The sequence below is a fragment of the Monodon monoceros genome, unplaced genomic scaffold, assembly GCF_005190385.1.
Source record: "Monodon monoceros isolate NGI ecotype Baffin Bay Population unplaced genomic scaffold, NGI_Narwhal_1 Super_Scaffold_6, whole genome shotgun sequence".
Lineage (NCBI taxonomy): Eukaryota > Metazoa > Chordata > Mammalia > Artiodactyla > Monodontidae > Monodon > Monodon monoceros.
Genome location: NW_021703783.1, coordinates 95,738,367 through 95,757,654, shown reverse-complemented (window position 1 = coordinate 95,757,654; position 19,288 = coordinate 95,738,367). Strand labels below are relative to the sequence as shown.

Genomic DNA, 19,288 nt, shown 5'->3' with positions numbered 1-19,288 from the left:
ACGTAGTGTTTATCCGTCATCCGTCGATGGACATTCGTGTCGTCTCTTCCTTTTGCGATCGTGAATCGTGCTGCTATGGACATGGGTGTACAAGTCTCTGCTTGAGTCTCTGCTTTCAGTCTTCGGGCTGCAACCCCAGGGACCTCATAGCCTCTGAACTCCTCATCTGTGAGCTGTCAGCCCTGGTCACTAGAATGCAAGCCGGGGCAGGGACAGCTTCTATTGAGTTCCATCTCGAGTCTGTTTAGTTCACTGCCATGTCCCTAATGCCTGGACGGTGCCAGCTGGATGCATGCTGGTGGGGGTGGGGTGGGGTTAATGGAAGTCACCGTTAGCGACACAGCAGGGAGACGTGGGTCCCGCCAGCCCCCTGCAGATTCACGAGCTCGCCTCTAATCCCCTCGCTCACCACCGTTCTCATTCCCGTGCCCACCGCTGGTTATTTCCACCACCTGAGCCATCCGTCCTCCTTTGATTAAGTCTCATTTTGCCGTGAAAAGAAAGGGAGATGACAGCTGACTGGTGGGGGAAGGTCATTCATCCCGGAAAGGAAATTGGATGGCGGCGTTTCCATCATCCACGGCCCGGCCCCTGCTCCCGGCAGACCTGCTTCCCTGCCCGTGCCCATCCGGCCGTGCCATGGGCAGCAAAGCCAGTGTCTGCACCGCAGACAAAACAGCCCACACCCGGCCTCTCCCGGCTCTCGTTCGACAGGCAGCGCTCGACGAATCGATGCAAGCCAAATGATGACCAGTTGTGGCCAGCAGCCCTTGAACGTGCTCGCCGTCCTCTCGTTGCTGATTTCCGCAGGTAGAGCCTCTGTGATGCTTGGCGGGAGGCGGGAGGGGGAGGTGGTCCCTTCCTGGTGTCAGGGCTATAGCTCAGCCGGGCTTCTGGGTGCTGAGGGGGCTGCCGGCCCTAGTGGCATCAGCCTCGTGAGGGGCTCATGTTTGGTGAGAACCTACTGTGTGCTGTGCCTCATGTGCCTGCCTTGGGAGCTCAGCTGGAAGATTCTCGCGGACACTGTGGGGTTAACGGTGGCTGCCGGTAAGTCCTGGGAGAAGCCCTTACGTGCAGTGAATTCTCTCCTGACCCCAGCAAGTCAAAGTCAGGCAGTGTTGTAGTCATCCCATTGTACAGAGGAGGAAACTGAGGCTTGGAGAGGGAACTGACAGCCAGAGACAACACAGCTAGTGTAGGGGCTGGATTCCAACCCAGACAGAGTGGTGCCGGGGCCCCATCTCCCAGCACCCGACCAGTCCCCTAGGCGGGGCCCCTGATCCCAGCAGGGGGGCTTTCACGCTCCTGTTCACAAAGATGAACATGAACCAAGTCCTTTGGCTGCTCCAAAGCGAAGCTGGCCGACTGGAGAAGTGCACCCTACCTCCTGCCAGCAGGGCTGACCCAGCGCGAGCCCTCATCTCAGCAAGGTGCCTGCTCTCGCTGTGTCTCTCCCTCTGTCTCCCTCTCTGTATCTCTGTGTCTCTGTCCCTGTCCCTGTCTCTGTCTCTCATGTGTGTATGCACCTATGCCCTCGTGCCCTCCTGCTCTGGCAGGGCTGTGGACACCGGCCTGCACCTTTGGGCCCCTTTTGCCCCTTTGCTGGGGGTCGTGGTTCAGAAGGATGCCATGAAGGGCCCTGGGGTGGCAGAGAAAAAGCCAGGCCAAGGCCATGCGCCTGGGGGCCACTGTGCACAGAAATCCTTCCCCGCTGCTTTCTCATGCAGTAGGTCATCTTGTCCCCTGGGAGAGAGGAGCTCCCCACCCATTTACAAATGAGGAAGCTGAGGGTCAGACCAGGAAAGAGAATTGCCTGAGGTCACATGGTCAGAGGACACAGTCACCTGGCTGTTAAATGATGGCCACGCAGACCCTGAGCCTCGCAGGTGTGTGTGTGTGTGTGTGTGTGTGTGTGTGTGTGTGTGTGTGTGTGGAGGGGGTGATCGGTGTCCTATCTTGGACGCCAAGACCCAAGAATGGCTCTCCCCTCGTGTTCCCTCTCCACGTGGGCCGGTTTTCCTGGTGACTCAGGACACGCTGGCCTCCTAACGACCATCCCCCTGCCCTCGGGCCCCAGGCACAGCCCCAGAGCCACGATGCACCCGTGCCTGGAGGCCGGAAGTGCTGTCCTTTATCGTCCACTCTTTCGCTTACACCCTCCCTGCTCTAAGTGGGCCCTGCGCTTTGCTGTTCACAAATGCTTCTCGGAGGCCCCAGCCCCCGGGAGACCACTGGTCTTCCATCCTTGAGGGCAACGAGGCACAGAGAGACTGTGATGGCCCAGGTGATCCTGTGCACTCCAGGATTCAGACCAGCTGTCCTGGCTCCGGGCCAGGACTCCTCGAGCTCCGGCACATTCTTCCTCAGGAAGCAGCAGTGGTCTTGTCTTCGCACATGGTCAAAGCAGGTGGTGCTGACTGTCCAGGGGTGGCCGGGGTGAGCCACTGGGGACTTCTCCTTATCCCTTCCCTGGCTGGGCCTCCCTCCCACTTCCATCTCTGCACATCTGGCTCCTCTGAAGCCCAGCTCAAAGGCCCCCTCCACCACTCTGCTGCTTCCCTCCCTGGGTCCTGTGGCCTCAGGGCCCCAGCTTGTCTTCTTGACCAGCCACTGGGTGTTGCTGACACATCGAGCCTCCTGCAAGCGAGTGTGAGCTGACCCCCCCGGCAGGGCTTTCTCATCAATCTGGACGGGGGCTGGTCAGTGGCTGGAATTCACTTCCTGCCTCTGCCTCACCTTTAGCCTCTGGTACGTTGTGCCTCCAGGCCAGTGGGTCCCAAACCAAGTCTATCGACATCCCCTGCAGGGCTTTCTAAGACTCAGACTGTGCCCCCCATCCCCAGAGTTTCTGATTCAGAACGTCTGCTGAGGGGCTTGAGAAACTGCATCTGTGACAAGTCCCCTGGGGATGCAGACGCAGCAGGTCAGGGACCACACTTTGAGACTCGTGCTCTCAACCTTAGTTTTCTCCTCTGTGCAATGGGAATACATGAGATCAAATGAGATGGTGCATCCACCTGGGGCTTCCTTAGTGACCACTGCATCCATAAGAGGGTCTTCTGTTTCCCAGGGTCAAGGCTGAGAGCTCCCCTGACTCCTGAAAGGCTGAGACCCTTTTCCCGCAGTGATCCTACCCGTCCCCACGAAAGAGGGTGCTGTACTTTGGAGAAGGGGCCCAGGATTTCATGAAGCCACCCAAGCCAGCCTTGGCGCTCCAGCACGTGAGGCCCACCCGCCCACCGGCCAGCGCAGCCCAGCTGCGATCCCCTCGGCAGCCCCTGGCGCTGGGAGCTGTGTGGGCTGGAGTCTAATAACCTCTCAGCAGAGACAGAGCTCTCAATTAACTGAGGCGCTTCTGCAGAACTAGAGCCTTGGTGGTTGGAGAGATGTATTCAGCCTTGGAAGCCCCTTTTGAGCGATACGAATTAGATACAGCAGTCCCTTTTATGAAGACACTAATTAAGCTAGAGACAGCGGGCTCCAAGTTGTTTTCCATTGTTATGTTTGTTCAGGCTTTCACTCGTCTTTATCAGCAGCAGCACAGCTAGTAAATACTGTCCTGGGTTTTCAGCGTCATCCGTGGCTGAATAGGGGCCTCTGGCCATGAGCCAGGAGAATGAGGGTCCAAGGCCAGGGCAGCTTTGTCGCCATGAGCTGGGGCCACCAAGGCGGGCCCTTGGGGACCTCCGGGTGTAGGGCATCAGTTTAGTAGAAACCAAGATATGAGGGGACACCGCTTTCTCTACAAGTGGGACCTGGTTCTTGCACCCATGCCACTCACCACCCAGGCCAGCCTGGACTTGTTGGCGAGTCCACCATCAGTCCGCACAGTGATGGAGGAGTGCAGAGGCTCCTGGACCTTGGATCCAGGCAGGCCTGGGTTGGATTCCTGCTCCACCGCCTCTAACCGGCTCAGGTAGGTCACTGTACACCTCTGAGCCTCGGGTTCCTCCCTCTGTAAAGTGGGATCCCAGACCTGCCTGCTAGGATGGCCAAGTGGATTAAATCTGATAGAGCCTGCGAAGCACACAGTAAGTGCTCAGTTAGTGTTGCTTCCTAATTGAGTGCCAGCTGTGTGCAGAGCCCTTGGAGGGGATCCACGTGAGGCCTAAGATCAGCCCTGCCTGCAAGAAGCTCCCAGTCTGGACAGCACAGTATAAGCAGGATGGTAGCCGAGGGGGGCCTGGGAGGTGACAGGAGCCAGAGCAGTCTTCCTGGCAGAGGGGAGGCTCACACTGGACCACAAAGCCTTCCTGGCAAAGGAAGAGGTGGGCACAACCCTAGAATAGGCCAACCAGGCTCTGCCCGTGGTCCTCATGGACTGGTGGGGGTCTCGGGCCAGCTGGGCCTGAGGAGGGACCCCACCGAGCCTGGTGACTGTCTTTTCCAGTCTTGTCCGCGCATTTCCGTGTCTGTGAGCCCTACACGGACCACAAAGGCCGCTATCACTTTGGCTTCCACTGCCCCCGGCTCTCGGACAACAAAACCTTGATCCTCTGCTGTCACCATAACAACACGGTTTTCAAATACTGCTGCAATGAGACAGAGTTCCAGGCGGTGATGCAGGCAAACCTCACGGCCGGCTCCGAGGGCTACATGCACAAGTAAGTACCGCGCTGGGGCCACAGCCCCACTGCCTTGGGCCCCAGTCAAGTCCGGGTGCCGCCAAAACACCCCAGCCTCCAGGCCAGCTGTTGGGCAACCAGTGCAAGAATGGGTGGACCTGGAAGGAGTCTGGGAAAGTCTTCAGGTGACAGGTTTTCTGACCTGTTCTGCCCTCTGGACTTTAGCCTTCTTATCTGAGAAATGGGCATGTGATACCTGCCTCTCAGGGCTGCTGCGGTAGTTAAATGAGGTCAAGGATGTGGAAGACTTTCAGGCATGAAAGGTGCTTGGACCTGGAATCCACGGGGCCTGAGTTCCTTTTTCATTCATTATTTGTTCAACACATATTGGTTGACATTCCTGACCCAGAGATTAATCCCATGCAGCCCCTTTCCCTAAGGTGATTAAACACATGAGACCAGGGCCCTGATGGAGGGGATATGAGTGTAAAGAAGGAGGAGGAGTTTGCTGGTAGAAAAGCAGTGAGAATATGCTAAGTAAAGGCACATAGGATCGAAATAGCATCCACTGATTTCTCTTACTATGAGTGAAACAGCATATTTCACACGCTTGAGAGTCACTTGTATTTCTTTTACTGTGAGCTGTTTATGTCCTCTGCCATTTCCTATTGAAATTTTGGCCTTTTTCTTATTTATTCACAGGAACTTTTTACATATGAAGGAAATAGGATGCATTGCAAATATTTTCTCAGTGTGTCTTTGAATTAGTGATGCTTTTTTCCTCATGCTTAATTTTTAATTGTTATGTAATCAAATTGTACCCATTTTTTTTCTTTTGTGTCTGGTGGGGTTTGTATCCTACAGAGAAAGTCTTTCACTACTCTGAGATTGTTAAAAATCCCCTCGTGTTGTCTTCTACGTCTTTTATGTTTTAATTTTTTGCCTTCAAATCTTTGATCTGTGAGGAATTTATTTGGATGTAAGATTTTTTAAAAATTTGGATGTAAGTAATTTTTTTGGATGTAAAGTAGGAATCCACATTTATTTTTTTCCCACATGGGTAGACAGTTATCCTAACAGCAATCATTGAATTGTCCATCTTTTCCTCACTGATCCGAAATGCAAACTTATTGTATACTATAGTATACTAAATTTGAGCATCTGGGTAGATTGTGATGGCTTTCATTGGTCTAGTTATACATTTGCTAGTACCTCATTGTGTTAACTACTGTTGCTTTTGATGTGTTTTAATGTCTTCTTAGTCTATTCCCCCAGGTCTTTTGTCATACGAACTTTAGAATTGGCTTTTGTAGTCTCCCTGCCAAAAAAAAAAAAAAAAAAAAAAAATCTAGTTAGTACTTTTTACTGAGATTGTGTTAAATTCATAGATTAATTCAAGGACAATGGACTTTTCATGACGTTGAATATTCCTATCCAAGAATACAATGTGTCTTTCCATTTGTTCACATTTTCTTTTATAATGTTTTGGAGTTTTCTTCATATAGATATTGCACGTATCTTTTGTGTTTGTTCATATTTATTTCTTTTCAAGCTGCTATTTTATAATGGGGGTTTTCTTCTACTATATCTTCTAACCCAAGGGTCCCCAACCCCCAGGCCATGGATCAGTACCGGTCCACAGCCTGTTAGGAACGGGGCCGCACAGCAGGAGGTGAGCAGTGGGTGAGCGAGCGAAGCTTCATCTGCTGCTCCCCATTGCTTCCCATCGCTCACATTACTGCCTGAACTATCCCCCCACCCAGTCCATGGAAAAATTGTCTTCCACGAAACCAGTCCCTGGTGCCAAAAAGGTCGGACACCACTGTTCTAACCAACTGTTGTTTAAATGATAAAACCTAATACGTATTTTTTTACTCAGCCACCCTACTGAAATTTCTTATCTTTGTAATACTTTTTTCAGCTGATTCTCTTAGGTGTCCGATTATGCCATTTGCAAACAATGATAATCTCATCTCCTTCTTTCCAGTTTTTGTGCCTCACTTCTTTTTCTTGTCCAATCGTGTTGGCTAGTACCTCTAAAACCATCTTTAAAATTGTCAGGCAATCTTGTCTTCTTCCTGACTTTAATGGGGATGCTTCAGATATTTTCCCAGTAAGCCTGAAGCTGATTCTTGGGGTAGATGTATTTTTTTCGTGGTAAGGAAAAATCCACTTGGAAGGAGTGTTTGTTGAGTGACTATTGAAGAGATTAGTGGCACCGCTGGGAGTGGTGGGGTGGGGGTCTGAGCCTCCATCTCTCTGTCTGATATTGGGGCTTGGATGTTTTGCCACCATGCCATGCTCACTTGCGGGAAGTTGCCTCTTCCCTTTGATCAGGCAGGAGATGCAAATCCCTTGACTATCTTCTGAATCTCTCCTCCTCCCACCAAGGCCAGCTCCCCAGCCTTCCTTCCTCAAATGCACGGGTGCTTCCCCTGAATATCTTGCCATCTGCTCAGACCTCAGAATAATTCTGTGTGAAGTAGTTCAGCAAGTCTTTTCTGTCACGAGGACTGGAATCAAGCCTGGAACTTGACCCAAGCCTTTTATAAGACCAAAGACTAATTCCCTGAGGGAGGAGGGCGGTGCCAGGACTGGGGTTAGGACCCTGAAGTGTTGACATTGCCAGCTGAAAGCCAGACAGAAGACAGAGGCTTGGCAAGACGGCCAGACTTCTCCAAGGCTCTGGCGACTGGTGTCTGGGCTCCTCGTTTTGAAGCCCACAGGTTTCTGTGATCTGCACGTTTACACGGGATTCACACGGAATTCTCCATGGTTTAGGCACAGTGGGTCCTGGCTGCAGATAATAAAGAGTTGGACCACAAAACAGAGCCCTTCCCTGGGGAGGCATGGACGCACTGAGGAAGTTTAGCTTGGCTTTTAGCCTGGCACCTCGGCAAGCATTTATGGAGCTAGCGGCATGGGGCCAGCTCTGTGCTCAACCCTCTGAAGCCACTTAGCAGCCCACCCTTGGCCCCCTTTACACACAGGAAGGTGAGGCGTGGAGAGATTGATAACTTGCCCGACTGAGGCAGCCAGTCGGGGTGGAGCTGAGAGCCAGCCTGGGTCCAGAGCCGCTTTAATAAATCTGGGACTTCCACTGATGGAGGGCCTAGAGCAGGGACCCCCACCGCGGCCCGGTGGACACCTGGAGCCTAATCCTCCTTTCTGGGGGCTACTCTGTGCATTGCGAGACCCTGGCCACCATCCACTAGACGCTGAGCACGCCCCCTCCCCACTGACTGCCTGTGACAACCAACCGTGTCTCCTGACGCTGCCAAGCGTGGGGTGCGGGACTCTCCCGGTTGACAGCACTGCTCTGGAGGGATCCCTCCTGATTATTCTCCACCGAGCTTCCTGCCATCGCCCTTCCCACAGACGTGGATGGAGGCCCAGAAGAGCTGGGCTGAGCTCCTCTCCCAGGCTGTTCTGCTCTCCTGGGCTTCACGAGGGAGGCGTGGTGCTTGGTGTCCTGTATCCAAAAGTGTTGAAGAGGGTGGGAGCCACACAGTCCAGAGGAATGAGCGTTTCCAGACACAGTTCCCTGCAGCCTGAGTGTGAAATGCCAGGGGAGCCATGGGGCAAGGCGGCGGGGGCTGGCGGGATGGGGTGGGGCCTCGCGGACCGGGGGGCAGAGGAGGAGGGGCTTGGGCTTCCTCTTGAGGGTGGTGAGGGGCCCCGAGAGCTTTAAGCTGGGCTTGTGCTCACGGATGGTGCATGATACAAGGACCTAGGACACTGCAGAAGTCATGAGGATGACTTGGGCAAGACTGGGGCCCTGTGGAGAGGAGAGGCTGGGGTCACCCAGGAGACAGCCAATCCAGAGCTCAGATAAGAAGCCCTGGAGGCCCCCGTTTAGCTGCCTGAGCTGGGGCATCTTGGGGAGAAGGCCTGAGCCCAGGGAGCGGGGCCAGGGCCTTGCGTCCAGCCAGAGCTTGCGGCAGAGAGGGGACAACTGGAGGATGGGCCACTGGGTGTGGGAGGATAGGTTAGTGAATGGGTTGGGACAGGCCTGCCTGGCCAAGAGGTCCTGAGTGCTCCGGGTGTGTGAGGAGAGCCAGGTAAAGTCCACCTCTGGGACCGTCCTGCCCTTTGGAGCTCTGACCCTTCTGGGCAGGATGCCTTTGTTGTCTCATTAGTCCTCACAGCTACTCTGAGAGGAAGGAAGAAGGGGCTGGGCCCAGGCAGGTGAAGTCACCTGTTCCACCCAGTCAAGGCCAAGGGACACCAGGGCCCTTGTTCCGGCCAGTGGGCTCTGCCACTCCCAGGTGCATCTAGAAAGCCAGGACTTGTCTGATGCTGGGGAATGTGCCAGACCTCAGCCAAGAGGCCAGGTGTTCCAATATCCCAGGAGGTTAGCGCCCACTGGCAGCCCATCTAGATGGACCAGCACAGCTGTGACCCCCGTTGGGGCTTTGTGAAGATGCACGGGGCCTGTCAACAGCAAGGCTGCCTGACATTCGCCTGACCCACCAGTGTATCAGCTGGGAGGCGGGGCTGGTGGCAGGGAAGAGGAGAGCGCTCCTGATGACTTATTTATTTGTGTCTCTCTGGAGGAACAGAATGGTCTGTTTTGGCTCTAGCTGCCTGGCAGAAAGGCGGACAGAGCTCGGGATGCAACCTCGCCAAGCCTGCCGCCACAGTGAGATGCCACTTCTAGCCACTTGGGCAGAGTCCCTGGTGTTCAGGAGTGTACTGCACACCCTCCCATGCCAGCCTCCGGCTGGGACGCTAGCAGCAATGACCACCCAGGGCCCTGAGCAAGCAATGGCAGCATGTATCCAGGGCACAGGGCGGCACGGGGTATATGGGGTCAGCGGTCAGCTCTCTCTAGGGGCAGGGGACATCCCTCTGGCAGAGATGGTATGGACTAGAGTCTTGTGCAGTGTGTGGGTGTTCCTTCACCAGGCAGATGGGCTGCCAGGGGTGGGAACCTGGGACAGGAATGCTCAGAAGACAGAAGGGTCTTCAAGGCCTCAAAGTGGGAAGTGATGGGTTGTCATTCTTCCCTCGGCCGCACTGAAACCTCTTTCCTCCAGTAGCTTTCCTTTCCCAATACCCAGAGGTGCTCCAGCCACACCGAGAGCTGACATGTGGTGGTTGGCCAGGCCTGAGGACCTGAGAATCCCAGTACCCTGGGTCTCCTCTACCTGGGCCCTGTCCTGCAGGCCTTACATCACCGTCAAACATGCTTCAAGCTCTGAATCCAGCTCCTGAGTTGGGTCGGAAATTCCTGGATGTTCTTGTCAGTTGCTCAGCCCTATCAAGCCCTTTTAGGCGTAAAACATACCTACACACTGTCAGCCTTGTGACGCTCAAGAGGTTCTAGAATCCGCGAGGTTTCCTAATCTGAATACACCCCTCCAAGCCAGGGGAAGGGACATATATGAACGTTTGCGAGCATTTAGTGGAAGGCAAGGGGCCTTACTTGCCCTGACTCCTTTAATCCGAGTAGAGGTATTTATGAAGAAGGTCCCGCTGGCCTCACTGCACCAGGGCTGAGGCTCAGAGAAGGTGAGAGCTTTCCTGTAGTCATACAGCACACAAGTGGCTCAGCAGGGTTTGGGACCGGTGTGTGGGTCATCTGGGCTCAGTTAAGGAGCAGCCCCAGAGTCCCTGGGAGTCGAGACACAAAGGCTTATTTTTGTTTGTTTGTTTTGCGGTACACGGGCCTCTCACTGTTGTGGCCTCTCCCGTTGCGGAGCACAGGCTCCGGACGCGCAGGCTCAGCGGCCATGGCTCACGGGCCCAGCCGCTCCGCGGCACGTGGGATCTTCCCGGACCGGGGCACGAACCCGAGTCCCCTGCATCGGCAGTCGGACTCTCAACCACTGCGCCACCAGGGAAGCCCCAAAGGCTTATTTTTGACTCACACCCCATGTCTTTCTTGGGTCACCTGGGGCTCTGGGCAGGGAGCATTCTGTGACCCGAGCTGATCAAGCAGTCCTCATCCAGAGCAGGATGTCCCCATGGCAGAGGGAAAAGAGCGATGGTGAAATTACAAGGTAACTCCTAAGCTTCCACCCAGAATCAGCCTGATAATTCTGCTGACGTTGTTTTTGGTCAAAGCACATCACTTGGCCAAGGCTGTTACCAGCAGGGCCGGGCCCTGTAAGCAGGCGTGCAGGGAGAACAGTGAATATTTTGGTATTAGTGGACGCTACTTCATTAGTCCCAAGCCCATGCTCCTCCACGGCACTGGACAACCTCAATCCTGCTGTGTGACCTTGGGCAAGTCACTTTGCCTCTCTGGGCCTAGATCTATTGAGCATTCCCTTTGTGCCTTAATCACAGGAGGCAGCACTCACTGGGTCCTTTCTCCTTCAGGCCCGTGTTATCTCATTAAGCCTCACAATTGCACCACCAAGTAGGGCATATTGTTATCCCCATTTTACAGATGAGGAAAGTAAAGCTCGTTTTCCCCAGATCACGGAAAAAGAATTTTGCTGAGCTGGGATTTGAATCCACACAGGCCTAATCTCTTGGGCCCAGAATTTAGTCACCAGGGTTATCAACTTGTCACACGGACTGACAGGCCCCCCTGTGAGCGGGTTCAGTTATTTTAGGTGAAGTTGGCTGAGGGGCCATGAACCATCTCCCAGCCAGCCTGGGCCCAGCTGTGAGCTCTGCAGCTGACGTTCCTTTCTGACAGGATGGCCTCAGGAACTCTGTCCTCCGTCCTCAACTGGGACTGCCCATGGGTGGCGATGGGACCTCCATCTGGCCTCCGCCCCTGCTGACATACCTGCTCCTGTCCCCGGGAGGTATTCAGTGACATTCCTCCATCAGAGAAGGTTTTGTTTACTGCTTGGGAAGCAGCAAAAGAATCTGAATCATTAAGTCTTCCAAAAGATACTGAAAATTGCTATCTGTGGCTTTGGCTGGCTTCACATCTTGTCCCATAAAACAGCCTCTATTTTCTCTCCTGCCCTTTATAAAACACCCACACACACACTCAACAAAGACCCCTGCATCTGGATGAAATTAATTTCCAGATCACATTTTTAAATTAGATTAAAAAGACCAGAATGCTTCCAGCCAGGCAACCATGGAGAGGGCAGGCCCTGGAAGGCAGGGAACTGCCTGGAGACGGCGTCCATGGCCCAGGCTTCCCAGCCGGCTGCCACCTCCAGGGTGGCCTCCCATGCAGGGCAGAGGGAGTCAGCAAAGGTGGCACCTCCTGCGGGTGTGCCCCTCCCTTCTCTGAGCTGGGGGGGGCGGGGTGTGGTGAGATCATGGCGGTGAGATCATGGAGGGTGCTACCACCCCCCAAACCCCATGCCAGTTAGAGCAAGCTGGCTGCGGAGGCCTGCAGGCTCAGCAGTGCCCATGCACCCTGTGATGATGACACACTGAGATGCAGGATGCTGTCGCTGGGGAGGTTGGGGCCTGTCCGCAATTCCTGGTAGAGGATGAGCTAGGACAAGTGGGCCAAGCAGATGTGGGGAATTCCTGCCTGGACATCTGTCTTAGACTTGACCTTGGGATTCCCCAAAACTCAGCACACTCTGAGGTCAGATAGACCTACGTGTACATCCCAGTGCGGCCACCGCCCAGCTGTGTAGCCTCTGGACACTGACTTCGCCTCTCTGGGCCCCATTTCCTCATCTGTAAATGAGGGATACTGGCTCCTAACTCACAGTATTGTTGCAAAGATTCGGAAACACAAGGCACGGGCACGTTGTGATGGCTAGCATCCCTATTAACTACTAGAGAATACGCATAGAGAAGGTAAAGTCTAGTGAGGAAGTTATTCCTATCGAGGTTGCCACTGACACCAGCTCGCTATAAGCACTCACTATATATTAGCTTAAGGAACATTGAAAGCAGCCCCAGGCCGAGCATTGAACTCTGACCCTGGCCCCAAGGAGCTCTGATCTCGAGGTGCAGACAGTCCTACAAGACAGCAAAGACAACACAATGTGTTCTGGGAAGCCCGGTGGCTTTGGGAGCCCAGGGGAGGGATTGGACTTAACATAGGACATCAGGGAAGGCTTCCTGGAGGAGGTGATAGCTGCGCTCAGACATGGGGGCGGGGCCAGCTGCCTGCACAGGAGGTAGGGAGCAAGTTCCAGGCAGGGGAGCAGCATAGGCAAACGCCTGGAGGCGGCTTGTCTGCCCAGAAAACATGGGTGGCGCCTGCCTTAGGCCGTATGGTGCAGCGGTTAGGAACGTGTGCTGTGGAGCTGGATTGCTGGGTTCAAATCCTGACTCTGCCACTTAATGGCTGTGAGCTCTTAGACAGCCTCTGAATTCCTCTGAGCCTCAGTTTCCATCTCGGGGATGGGGATGATAGCAGTAATTCTTTCTTCACTGTGTGTTTTGAGTGTCGTCGGATGAGCTAAGATGTGTAAAGCACTTAGAGCAATGCCCACCGGCTGCTGCTTCGCTAGCTGTTATTATTTCTTAGTCCTGATGGTTTAGGCCCAGCCGTGTCCAGCTCCCACCCCCAGCTGGCGTCGGGGACTCCCTCTCTCAGTGTGGCAACATCTGCCAACAGCTGCCCCTGCCTCTCCCGCCCCACTGGCTCCCTCAGCGCCCGCGGCTGCCGCCATGGGAACCACCAAGGAAAAGCCTGATGCTTAGAGCAACTCTGTGGGGGCAACAGAGGAGGTTGGAGAGGGGGTGCTGGGGAAAGCAGGGGTGCCAGGGGCCGAAGCCAGGCCCTCCTCCCCTGTCCACGTGGACTCCTGCCTGGGCATGCCAGACAGGGCTGCTGGCCTCTGTTCCCTGGCAGGCATTCACACCCGGATATCTCCAAGTGAAGCTAGATTCCCCTTGAAATGAGGCAGCTCAGGGGGCTGGGTCGGGGGGCGGGGCAAAAGTCAGCCTCCCCACCCAGCCCGGGCCCAGCCCTGGTAGGGGGCTGGAGGACCCAGAGGGGAGCGGCGCCCATCTCACTGCAGCGGCCAAGGCTGAGCAGGTGAACCCAGCTGGGAAGATGCAGAGTCTGGAAACCGAGACCGGGAGGGGCTTCATATCATCTCCTCCAGACCCAGAGACACACAGCATCCTCCCAGGCCACACGGCAAAGTGAGGCCAAGGAGAAACCAGAGGCAGGGCCTCCTGGCTCCAGACCCGTGTGCCACAGCTTCAGACAGCATCCAGAGGCACCTCTCGAGGGGACCCAGGACACCCGGGAGCCTGTCTGCTGAGAGCCAGGGCGGGTCCCCCCAGGGGGCAGCGAGGCTGGACACTGGCTTTGCCTCATCTTTGCCACCCGCCAGCTCACACCCACCTAAACAGATGGCCGCAGCAGGGAGCCGGTGGAGGGGGCATTTGAGTGACTAATAAATCGGTCCCTTAAACAGCCGCAGTCCTGGGCGAGCCCCGTGTGGAGCTCCGCTGGCCCCGCTGCAGTGGTCAGGAAATGGCCCTCCCCGGGCGCCCGGGAGAGACTCAGACCCTGGCCTGGGCGGGAGGATATACCCGGACCATGCCAGCATGGCCCCGGCTGGTGGGGGGAGGGTTTGAGGGGCACTCAGGTCAGAGGAAGGGCCCAGCAGTTTCCAAGAGGCAGTGGGAGTCAGGCTGGGGAGGAAGGAAGGTGGTGGGGGAACAGAAAGCAGTGGCTGGGCAGAAGGCGCAGTGTTCCAGTGAGCTCCTCAGGGGGCAGCCAGCTTCCCTTCACTAAGGGGCATTTGCAGCTCAAAACCAACCCCATCATCTCTGCTTCTGGAGGGCAGACTGGCCCTCAGCGTGGAAATGCTGGGTGAAGGAATAAAAGAACCGACGTCAGGGGGCCCTGAGACCCCCAGCCATGCAGCCCTTGGGTGCCTGGTGGAGAGCGCTGTCGGGGAGCGGCCTGAGGGTGGGTGTGAAAGGCATGTGGCTGGTGGAGCAGATGCACCAGTGTCTAGTTCGTGGGGTGTGGGGAGGGCAGCTGAGCTGATGCCCTGACTCCTGGGCTTCTGAGGGAGGGAGCGTGATGGCGCAGGCTGGAAGGGAGCCGACCCCAGGTGGGACACACCCTGGCTGAGTCCCACGCAGAACTTGGGGGTGTGAGGTGGCCCAGTGTGGATGCCGAGGGGCATGAACTTGGGTCAGTTTGTCCTCAGACGACAGACTTCCTGCATTTGCCCTGGGTCCAGAAAGATGGGGAGGGGAGGGGATGATGAGGGATGCAAGAGAGCCTCCTAGGTGGCGGGGGCGGCGTAAGCCAAGGCCAGGAGGGGGGGCAAGCGGGAGGTACCCGCGGGAGACAGCTGGCAGGTCCGGGCGTAGCGCCCATGTCGGGGGGGCAGGAAGGTGAAAGTAAGGGCCACCACAACGCAAGAGCCCCAGATGCCCAGTGGAAAATTTCTTCCAGAGGGCCTAACAGGGTGAGGCCTCCTGGGCTCCCGGCCCAAGGACTTGGGGCCTTGGAGGGGATGCTCGAGGGACAGGCCGAGGGCAGTGGATTGCAGGCATCTGGGAGGGGCAAACAGGGCGGGTCGGGGAGAGGAAAGTGGGGAGTGGGCATGAGAAGAGGGAGCTAAGATCCCCTGCCCCCCAGAGGGGCTCACCTTCCTCTCGGAGACCCCGTGCCATGTTTTCTAATCAACCCCCCTGATTAACTCCAGCCCCAGCGGGGCTGCTGTCCCGGCCTCTCTCAGCCTCTCTCTGTTTTCCTCTCTCAGCCTCTCTCTGTTTTCCCGCAGCAACTACACTGCCTTGTTGGGAGTGTGGATCTACGGCTTCTTCGTGTTGATGCTACTCGTCCTGGATCTTTTGTATTACTCGGCAATGAACTACGACATTTGCAAGGTTTACCTGGCACGGTGGGGCATCCATGGACGGTGGATGAAACAGGACCCCAGGCGGTGGGGGAACCCTGCCCGGGCACCCCGGCCAGGGCAGCCGGCCCTGCAGTCCCAGCCTCCCCCGGGTCCCCTGCCTCAAGCCCCCCAGGCCGTCCACACGCTGCAGAGAGACAGCCACAGCCCACCGCTGATGAGCTTCCAGGCTTCGTCTGCCTGGTGAGTGGCTGCGATCTCTTGTCTTTGACGAGCTTGGAAAATACCAGATCATTATTGCTGCTGTGTTTGGCTTGTCAATTACCAGATGATTTGCTTATCTTATTTGCCAAGAAAGATGTGAAGTGGCTCGTGGTAACAACGCGTGCCTGGACAGAAAAGTCGAAATGAAAGGTTGAAACAGAGCTTAGAAACAAAGCTTGCAAGTTTATTTTGCTTAGATTCTGGTGTGAGAGCTGTTGCCACTGAGCATGAAGTGGAGTTGTGAGTTTCCTAGCTGCCAAGGCAAAAAGGGAAACTGGATGGCTTCCCAAGTTTTCACAGTCTGGTCAAAGGAAGCAAGTCGATCTGTCAGGGGCTGAGGGAGAAGCTTTTTTTGGCATGAAATTTGAAAATAAGCATATTTATTACTGGACTCCATGGTGCATGTATGTTGAGTCACAGAAAGGCATCTGAGGGCGATGCAGGCAGGCTGCTCAGTGATGGCTCGGGGAAGGGAAGGAAGCCGGCCAGGGAGGTGGCATCTCGGCTGGCCTTATAGGGTGGCCACCCCCGCAGAACCTGGTTACCCTACCCCAGGGGCGAGTTCATGATTTCCTGGAAAGGGACAGACTGCCGCTTTCATGTCTATCCATCTCCAGTCTGGTGGGAGGCAGAGAATAACCTAACCTGGGGGTCCCTGGGCGGTGCAGAGCTGGAGGGAGAGAGGAGGCATCTGTGCATTTTGAAGCAGGAACCTACTGTGTGACTGGCCAGCACCAAGAACAGGCATCAGCCCCTGGCAGGAGCCAGGCTGAGTGTAGATGCTCAAGTCCAGGGCTCGGGTATAGGGCTCAGCTGCTCTGCAGGGGCTGAGCTGCAGCCATGGGCACACAGGGCACAGGGCACATCATCCCAGGACATCACAATACTGAGCCCAGCCTGCCAGATCCAGTGCAAAAACCTACAACACAGTGATCCCTGCCAAGCCATGAGTTTTGCAGGCAACCCAACCCAGGTTCAAGTCCCAGCTCTGCCAGTTACCAGCTCTGTAACCTCAGGCAACTCCTTCACCCTCTTAACCTTCCAATCCTTGTGAAGCAGGGGGGAGTGAGAATGCACCCCCCCACCCCTGCCACCCTGGGATTGTCTTGAGGATCAAACAAAATGCCTGGCACATAGTAGGCGCTCAGTTAACCATTGCTCCTTCCTTGCAAGAGATGCAACCAAGCTAGTTCGTGATTGTTTAAGTAGCTAACAGCTAGTGACCTTTTCAATAATGAATGACTTAAATAATTAATAAGATACACTTAAATCAGCTTGTGCTTACTGATCTAATAATTGCCCCAACTGTCATGCAGGAGGCAAAGACGCAGCCTTGCTCAGCTCAGCTGGACAAATGTGGACTGAGCCGGTCCTCTGGGCGGGGCCCCCGAGCCAGGCTTCTGGTGGTGTGGAGGTGATGGGTGGTGGAGAGGCTGCTCTTTACCTTGAGGAGGGGGGAGGGGACACACAAGCCCACCCAAAGCTACAGACCATGAAACAGCTGTTGGCTCTGCCCCAAAGGTGTGGTCTCCTGAGATGTGAGTCTCGCACAGCAGACACACCTGGGGTGCTTGTCAAAATAAATTCCTGGGTCTCAGCCAGAGCCTCCTAACCAGGAATCTCTGGGGGTGATGCCTGTAGGCACTACAGTTTGAGAACCACTGGAAAAGTTCATTACCAGGAGCCAAGTGTTTTGAGAGCTGAGACTCTACCATGTAAACAAAGGTGCTCCCCAGCCCCTGCCATGTTCCTGACAAGACGGTGATGTGAGCCAGCCCTTAGGGGCTGTTGCCGTCCTGCCTGCAGAACCCGGGGTGGTTTGCTTGCACGGAAAGGGACCGCGCTGGTCCATTTCTGAGTCGCTGCGTCTGGTCCTAACAGTTCTCAGTGTCCCTTGCTGTTAACTGTTGCCTGTCTCTGAGGTCTCCCCCTTTCCATATTGCACACGTCGTGCACCTCCTGTGTACCAGGACCTGTGCTGTGCGATCCAGATGGGGTTTAAGGACATCAGCTATGGAGGGGAAGGGGGCATGCAAGCTCGTTGGCGTTGCACGTGAAGTCTGGGTTCATGGCATCTTCATGAGAGGCTGGGCTCCCAGCCCACGGGCTCTGCCCTGTACAGATGGTTTCATTTCTGAGCTCAGAGCCTCTTTGTGTCCTGGTTCTCATAGAGGCAGGCTCAGAACGGGGTTTCCATCACCATATGAGTCTCCGTACAAGAACAAGCATCAGGAACGTGCCAGGACGCGATGGGGGTTAGGGGATCCCCAGGTGCCGCCCAGCTCCCATCCTGCCCTCCACGCTCTGTGTGACCTTGGGCCGGGGACTTCCTGCTTGGGCTTCCTTTTACCAGCCGAAGGGAGAGGGGATGGACTTTGAGACCAGAGCAGACCTTCACCTCGCTGGGCCTCCTGGTGGGCGCCCATGGTTCCAGCAACCTCTGCTGAGCACTTGCTGTGCCCCGGTCCCTGGCGGCACGCCTTCATTCTCACTGCGACCCGGGGGCGAAGTGCTGGAAGCACGGAGAAGCTTTCTGGAGGAGCCCAGCCAGTAGGGTCAGTACGTGATGGGGGTGGAGGGGGGTGAACAGCTGGCTCCAGCTCCTGCCCCACTGCCCCTTGCTTCCAGCTCCGCGTCCTCTGTGGCGGCAGGAATCCCTCCCCTTCCCGAGTGTGTACCTGTCTTCCCTGACATTGTTTGGTTTGGCTGAAGTTTCCCAAGCAGCCACTACCCCACCCTGGCTCTGTGCCGGGTGCTGGGGACACAGAAGCAAGCGGTGCAAGTGAAGACCTGGGTAACCATCACAGGTTGATGGGGTACAGCCCGGGGGGGGCGCAGGCGGGATGAGGGGCACAGCCAGGCCGTGGGCCCAGCAGTCTGAGGTTAAACAAGCCTTGCCTTGTGGACAGGAGCGGAGGTGGGGCTTCTCAGGCAGGTGGAGGTCTGAGACCAGGTGCGGTGGTGGGTGTGGTCATGCGTGATGTCAAGCTGGGGGTGGGGGGAGGGTGGAGAGTCTGGACAGCAGGGTTGTAAATCAGTGTTTCTCCCGGAACAAGAGCTATAGCTTCTGCGTTGCTTTACTACTAATCGTCACTTGGATCTTCCCCGCCCCCCCCACGTCGCTGAGATGCGTCTCCTTGAGCACGGATCCCCTCAGCCGCTCCCCAAGGGCCTCTCTCTCTCTCTCTCTCTCCCTCCCTCCCTCCCTCCCCCCCCCCCCCCCCCCCCCCTCTCTCTCTCTCTCTCTCTCTCTCTCTCTCTCTCTCTCTCTCTCTCTCTCGCTCGCTCGCTCGCTCGCTGTATTAGGTGGATGATCTCGGCTTCTCCAGCTCCTGGAGGCTTCTCCATTCCTGGCCCAGGGCCCACCTTCTTCCCTGGGGAGAAGGACCAGAGTTCTTCCTCTTGGAAGAGGGGCCGGGGAGGAAGAGGGTTGCAAATGCACTCAGCACCTTGGTTCCTGGAGTCCCCATCACGAGGTGCATTCCTCTTCTGGGGTCTCCATATGCCTGTTTTGAGCCCTTATTTGGCGATGGGGAATTCTGGAGCCAAGATCCAGCCCTGAACGACTCCAGGGGAGACTGAGGCAGGAGGCTTATCATAGGCACCCCGGAGGGGAGACCCAAGGATGCTGCAGCTGCCCCGGTCCAGCGGCTGGGAGCAGGTACTAGACCTGGATGCCTGGCAGTGGACTGGGCTGACCTCGGCGCCCCCAGCTGAGTCCTGTGAGGGGCCAGGCACCTAGCA

The 19,288-nt window shown here is 56.0% G+C and overlaps 1 protein-coding gene across 1 annotated transcript; it reads left to right on the top strand.

The window, feature by feature from the left end:
- The first annotated feature begins 435 nt into the window (after positions 1-435).
- On the top strand, positions 436-16,681 carry SHISAL1 (shisa like 1). Its single transcript, XM_029206507.1, has 3 exons — positions 436-810; positions 4,391-4,604; positions 15,206-16,681. The coding sequence occupies exons 1-3, from the start codon at positions 744-746 to the stop codon at positions 15,525-15,527; spliced, it is 603 nt and encodes a 200-aa protein (XP_029062340.1). The 5' UTR covers positions 436-743; the 3' UTR covers positions 15,528-16,681.
- Positions 16,682-19,288: the final 2,607 nt, after the last annotated feature.